This window comes from Nerophis ophidion, linkage group LG03 (assembly GCF_033978795.1).
Source record: "Nerophis ophidion isolate RoL-2023_Sa linkage group LG03, RoL_Noph_v1.0, whole genome shotgun sequence".
Lineage (NCBI taxonomy): Eukaryota > Metazoa > Chordata > Actinopteri > Syngnathiformes > Syngnathidae > Nerophis > Nerophis ophidion.
In genome coordinates this window covers 4,570,694-4,578,225 of record NC_084613.1, presented here as the reverse complement: position 1 = coordinate 4,578,225, position 7,532 = coordinate 4,570,694, and the positions used below count along the sequence as shown (strand labels likewise).

General features: G+C 42.0%; 1 protein-coding gene across 1 annotated transcript in view; it reads left to right on the top strand.

Annotated features, from left to right (window-relative positions):
• The window catches only part of LOC133549017 (zinc finger protein 771-like), an 8,530-nt gene extending 4,294 nt beyond the window's left edge, over positions 1-4,236 (top strand). The window contains exon 3 of the mRNA XM_061894076.1: positions 3,012-4,236. Coding sequence (XP_061750060.1) covers positions 3,012-3,715 — 704 coding nt within the window. The 3' untranslated portion in view covers positions 3,716-4,236. The remainder of the gene's footprint in view (positions 1-3,011) is intronic.
• The last annotated feature ends 3,296 nt before the right edge of the window (positions 4,237-7,532 follow it).

Below are 7,532 nucleotides of genomic sequence, written 5' to 3'. Positions count from 1 at the left end.
TGTGTGTCTGGTCTAAACAAATAGAGAAAAGAGGAAAAATTACAATCTAATTATCTACACATTAATATGCAGCAATAAATCCTTAAATCATCTTTATTGCGGAAAGGTAGATGTGAATTTGCGTGTGTGTGTGTGTGTGTGTGTGTGTGTGTGTGTGTGTGTGTGTGTGTGTCTGGTCTAAACAAATAGAGAAAAGAGGAAAAATTACAATCTAATTATCTACACATTAATATGCAGCAATAAATCCTTAAATCATCTTTATTGCGGAAAGGTAGATGTGAATTTGCGTGTGTGTGTGTGTGTGTGTGTGTGTGTGTCTGGTCTAAACAAATAGAGAAAAGAGGAAAAATTACAATCTAATTATCTACACATTAATATGCAGCAATAAATGGGTTGTACTTGTATAGCGCTTTTCTACCTTCAAGGTACTCAAAGCGCTGTGACACTACTTCCACATTTACCCATTCACACACACATTCACACACTGATGGAGGGAGCTGCCATGCAAGGCGCCAACCAGCACCCATCAGGAGCAAGGGTGAAGTGTCTTGCTCAGGACACAACGGACGTGACGAGGTTGGTACTAGGTGGGAATTGAACCAGGGACGCTCGGGTTGCACACGGCCACTCTCCCACTGCGCCACGCCGTCCCCCAATATACATGCATTTTCATACATTATATAATATAAAGGTGTACATAATAACAAATATAAAATGTACCTAACTATGCATGAACTTCAACAAGTTCTAAGCTTCAGAGCCATAAATGGCAATTATGTGGTCTCTGTCGCCATCTAGAGGCCAAACTACGCCATCGCAGTTGCAATGACGTTAAATAAACTGAGCGTGAATGTAAACGCCGTCAACGAGACTAATTATCTCTCGATTGACCCAAAAAACACCTAAACTTAGCATACAATGCACCAAACGTGCAGAAATAGCAAGGCATGACATTCAGTTCAAATGTTGTAACAATATATGACAAAACTTACTTTTCGTCGTCAACGCATACAAGACTGGCTGCCACCATTGATTGAAACCGGCTGTTCGGACAAAGACGTGATTTGAAGGGGAAATGACGTCACAGATTGACCTATGAACTTAAAGGCACAGGAACATCACACAACTGGTTAATGGCACACCATAGGCTTTCGTACAGGCACTGATTATTCAAAGAGTAAATAGCACAATAGGGGTGTAACGGTACACAAACATTTCAGTTCGGCACGTACCTCGGTTCAGAGGTCACGGTTCGGTTCATTTTCGGTGCAGCAAGAAAACAACAAAATATACAATTTTTGGTTATTTATTTACCAAATTTGCAAAATCTTCCACCAAAAATATTTTTCTTAGTGGAATATTTGATGTGAAGTAATGGGAACCTTGGATAGGTCAATAATTCATAATAACATTGATTTTGATTCAATATTATGTTTTGAGCAATGAGTCAACGTTGCAACTTTTTTAAATTACTTTTAACTTTCAAGCTTTTTTATTTCACTTTTGGTATGTTTTTGTTTATTTTAAAGGCCTACTGAAAGCCACTAGTAGCGACCACGCAGTCTGATAGTTTATATATCAATGATGAAATATTAAGATTGCAACACATGCCAATACGGCCGCTTTAGTTTACTAAATTGCAATTTTAAATTTCGCACAAAGTATCATGCTTAAAATTATGATTAAAAGTAATATTGTGAGATTCCAGTCCAAAGTGGATCTAGCATAATAGTGAGAGTCCAGTCCATAGTGGATCTAGCATAATAGTGAGAGTCCAGTCCATAGTGGATCTAACATAATAGTGTGAGAGTCCAGTCCATAGTGGATCTAACATAATAGTGAGACTCCAGTCCATAGTGGATTTAACATAACAGTGAGAGTCCAGTCCATAGTGGATCTAACATAATAGTGAGAGTCCAGTCCATTGTGGATCTAACATAATAGTGAGACTCCAGTCCATAGTGGATTTAACATAATAGTGAGAGTCCAGTCCATAGTGGATTTAACATAATAGTGAGAGTCCAGTCCATAGTGGATCTAACATAATAGTGAGAGTCCAGTCCATAGTGGATCTAACATAATAGTGAGAGTCCAGTCCATAGTGGATCTAACATAATAGTGAGACTCCAGTCCATAGTGGATTTAACATAATAGTGAGAGTCCAGTCCATAGTGGATCTAACATAATAGTGAGAGTCCAGTCCATAGTGGATCCAACATAATAGTGAGAGTCCAGTCCATAGTGGATCTAACATAATAGTGAGAGTCCAGTCCATAGTGGATCTAACATAATAGTGTGAGTCCAGTCCATAGTGGATCCAACATAATACTGAGAGTCCAGTCCATAGTGGATCCAACATAATAGTGAGAGTCCAGTCCATAGTAGATCTAAAATAGTAGTGAGAGTCCAGTCCATAGTGGATCTAACATAATAGTGAGAGTCCAGTCCATAGTGGATCTGACATAATAGTGAGAGTCCGGTCCATAGTGGATCTAACATGATAGTGAGAGTCCGGTCCATAGTGGGGCCAGCAGGAGACCATCCTGAGTGGAGACGGTTCATCAGCACAAATATGTCGCCAACCGATGCACAGGCGAGCGGTCTATCCTGGGTCTCGACTCTGGACAGCCAGTACTTCATCCATGGTCATCGGACTGGACCCCCTCCACAAGGGAGAGGGGGACAGAGTAGAAAGGAAAAGAAACGGCAGATCAACTGGTCTAAAAAGGGGGTCTATTTAAAGGCTAGAGTATACAAATGAGTTTTAAGATGGGACTTGAATGCTTCTACTGAGGTAACATCTCTAAGAGAAACTGAAGTACAAAATGGTTTCAATAATGTTACTTACTGTGATATTTAAAAGTATGGAAGTTTTACAGGCATTTGCTTATTTTACTGTTTAAAATACTGTACTAAAATAGATCAATACATTGTTTTTGAAGCATCACATTGTAATACAAACTTGTTAAACCAGTGATCGTATTCCACAATAATTCTTGTTTGTCCTTTAGACGTCCGGCAGCTGGTTGGTCATCAAGAAGAACCTCTGCTTCAGTTGACGGAGGAGCCACAGCCCCCCCACATTAAAGAGGAAGAAGAGGAGCTCTGGATCACTCAGGAGGAAGAGTGTCTTCTTGGGCAGGAGGAGGCTGATCTCACCAAGTTTCCACTGACTGTTGTCTCGGTGAAGACTGAAGACCACGAAGCGGACAACGTCATAGCGCCACTATCCTCAGAGAGCGAGGACGCGCCACACCAGAACGTGAATATGGAATCACACACGAGAACACAGACGAGACAAAAACCTTTCAATTGTTCAGTTTGTGGTAAAACACTATCAAAAAAAAGTGTCCTGCGAATACACATGAAAATACACACAGGAGAAACACCCTATAGTTGTTCCGTTTGCGCAAAACGTTTTGTCAGAAACGCTGATTTGACGCGGCACATGCGGACGCACACCGGAGAAAAACCCTTCAATTGCTCCGAATGTGGCAAAAGGTTCTCCCAAAGTGGAACGATGCGGTTGCACATGAGAACGCACACCGGAGAAAAACATTTCAGTTGTCCGGTTTGTGCAAAGAGCTTTTTTCGAAACTTTTGCTTGACTAAACACATGCGAACGCACGTAGGGGAAAAACCTTTCAGTTGTTCAGTGTGCGGTAACAGGTTCTCCAACAAAAGTAATATGCAAAGACATATGAGAGCACACTAGAGGTGCGAATCTTTGGGCACTGTTGTGATCCGCTGCCCGGATCACATTTTGATTTTGGTTTTTCAGTCCTTTTGTGTTTTCTGTTTGTTCTGGACTCTTTCCATTCCTGGTTGCACTTCCCTGTTTGTTTTGTTACCATAGTTTCTGATTTGTTCCACCTGCTACTTGTTTCCTGACACGCACCTGTGTTTGTTGATTGCTGCCCTGATTTAAGCCTGCCTCCTTTGTTCTCTCGTTTTCGCTTCATAATTTGCTTTACATGCAACAAGTGACGACTGCTATTCTATGTTCCTACTCGCTACCTTTCGCGCTACGCCTTGTTTATCTCTAGCTCTCATGCTAGTAGTTTTTGTTTTGCCTTTTGTGCCCCTGTGCCAGTTTTTCTGTTCATAGTCTGTTTTATTTATTAATAAATCGTTGTTTTTTACCGTACGATGTGTTTGAGCCCTGCATTCCTGGAAGAACGAATCCGGCATCACTATGCCCAGCAAGAGTTACAGAAAGAAACAATGATTTATTAATAGATAAAAAAGACTATGAACAGGAGAACTGGCACATGGGCACAAAAGGCAAAACAAAAACTACTGTACTAGCATGAGAGCTAGAGATAAACAAGGCGTAGCGCGAAAGCTAGCGAGTAGAAACATAGAATAGCAGTCGTCACTTGTTGCGTGTAAAGCAAATTACGAAGCGAAAACGAGAGAACAAGGGTAAAGATATGTTGAACGGGTAAAGGCAGGAAACACCAGCAAAAGTCGGTCCCGTCCATCGTAGTTTGCAGCTTTAATTATTATTGAAGTCACAAAGTGCATTTTTTTTTTTTACATGCCACGAAACAGCAGCTTGGAATTTGGGACATGCTCTCCCTAAGAGAGCATGAGGAGGTTGAGGTGGGCGGGGCTAGGGGGTAGCAGGGTGTGTAAATGGTAAATGGGTGTTACCTATGTAGCGCTTTTCTACCTTTTTTTTTTTTTAAGACACTATTTCCACATTCACCCATTCACAAACACATTCACACACTGATGGAGGGAGCTGCCATGCAAGGCGCTAACCAGGGCCCATCTGGAGCAAGGGTGAAGTGTCTTGCTCAAGGACACAACGGACATGACTAGGATGGTAGAAGGTGGGGATTGAACCAGGAACCCTCAGGTTGCTGGCACAGCCACTCCCCAAACCACACCACGCCATCCCCGTGTATATTGTAGCATCCCGGAAGAGTTAGTGCTGCAAGGGGTTCTGTGTATTTGTTCTTTTGTGTTACAGTGTGGATGTTCTCCCAAAATGGGTTAGTCATTCTTGTTTGGTGTGGGTTCACACATTTGTAACAGTGCTAAAGTTGTTTATACAGCCACCCTCAGTGTGACCTGTATGGCTGTTGACCAAGTATGAATTGCATTCACTTGCGTGTGTGAAAAGCCGTAGATATTATGTGATTGGGCCGGCACGCACAGGCAGTGCCTTTAAGGTTTATCGGCGCTCTGTGCTTCTCCCTACGTCCGTTTTGTGTTTTAAAAAGTAATCAATTTTACTTTTTGAAACCGATACCAATAAATTCCGATATCACATTTTAAAGCATTTATCGGCCGATAATATCAGACATCCCTAGTATATATTTCTATATACATGTAGAAGTTAGCTTCATGGCATGGCCTCTTAACTTTGTGCGAGTGATTAAGAATGACGACATCCGTTGACTTCTCTGAGCCCATTTAAATGGGACTCATGTGATGTAGTCCTTAGACCCGGTTACAAACGTGACAATGGGGAAAGTCAAAGAAACTCAGCACAAATCTGGAAAAAATTAATCGTTGACTTGAACAAGTCAGGTAAGTCACTTGGAGCCATTTCAAAGCAGCTTAAAGTGCCAAGAGAAACTGCGCAGACCATTGTAAGTATAAATGGCATGGCACAGTTTTGCCACTGCCACGATCAGGAAGAAAACACCAGCTATCCCCTGCTGCAACCTCAATTTGGTCATCTAAATGCTAATATTGTATATTTGTGGGTCGTGTGATGGGTGATGAGCCAAGAAGACGCCAAGGAGGAATCGTCGAACAAAAAGCTTTATTTGTTTCAGCGAGCCTCCGACTGGAACTGCAGCTTCCAGGAGAAATATTATGGGCCTGATTACTCTTCTGATGTCCTTTCGGACCCCTCGCCTGAATACCTTTTACACGAAGACCCCACTCTTCGTAACTCTAGCCTTGGAGCCGGCCAGTCTGGACAAAGCCCAGTTTATTGTTTGGCCAGTCAACCTATTTTCTGACCTCATTCCTCGGGTGACCTATGACCCCTATCATCTACTCCTATCGATGGGGGCTTTTACCAGATGTCGTTATTCTGTTTAGACTTCCTCCTAAAACCCAACTGCTGATATCCTTTAAATTCCCCAATGTCCTGGAGCAAAAGCCACCACTTTCTGAATGAGCTGGTCTAGGATGACAATGTGAATGACGATGAGAAACCTTGGAGAGGACCGCAGATGTGGGTGACCCCCCCCCCCCCCCTCTAGGGGACATTGGGGACCCGACACAAACTGATCAGCGGAAAGAGGTCAGAAAATAGGTTGACTGGCTATTTATTATGCTAGATCCACTATGGACTGGACTCTCACTATAATGTTGGATCCACTATGGACTGGACTCTCACACTATTATGTTAGATCCACTATGGACTGGACTCTCACTATTATTTAAGATCCACTATGGACTGGACTCTCACACTATTCTGTTGGATCCTCTATGGACTGGACTCTCACTATTACGTTAGATCCACTATGGACTGGACTCTCACTATTATGTTAGATCCACTATGGACTGGACTCTCACTATTATGTTGGATCCACTATGGACTGGAATCTCACTATTATGTTAGATCCACTATGGACTGGACTCTCACTATTATGTTAGATCCACTATGGACTGGACTCTCACTATTATGTTGGATCCACTATGGACTGGACTCTCACTATTATGTTAGATCCACTATGGACTGGACTCTCAGACTGTTATGTTGGATCCACTATGGACTGGAGTCTCACTATTATGTTAGATCTACTATGGACTGGACTCTCACTATTATGTTAGATCCACTATGGACTGGACTCTCACTATTATGTTAGATCCACTATGGACTGGACTCTCACTATTATGTTAGATCTACTATGGACTGTACTCTCACTATTATGTTAGATCCACTATGGACTGGACTCTCACTATTATGTTAGATCCACTATGGACTGGACTCTCACTATTATGTTAGATCCACTATGGACTGGACTCTCACTATTATGTTAGATCCACTATGGACTGGACTCTCACTATTATGTTAGATCCACTATGGACTGGACTCTCACCATTACGTTAGATCCACTATGGACTGGACTCTCACTATTATGTAGGATCCACTATGGACTGGACTCTCACTATTATGTTAGATCCACTATGGACTGGAATCTCACTATTATGTTAGATCCACTATGGACTGGACTCTCACTATTATGTTAGATCCACTATGGACTGGACTCTCACTATTATGTTGGATCCACTATGGACTGGACTCTCACTATTATGTTAGATCCACTATGGACTGGACTCTCAGACTGTTATGTTGGATCCACTATGGACTGGACTCTCACTATTATGTTAGACCCACTATGGACTGGTCTCACTATTATGTTAGATCCACTATGGACTGGACTCTCACTATTATGTTAGATCCACTATGGACTGGACTCTCACTATTATGTTAGATCTACTATGGACTGGACTCTCACTATTATGTTAGATCCACTATGGACTGGACTCTCACTATTATG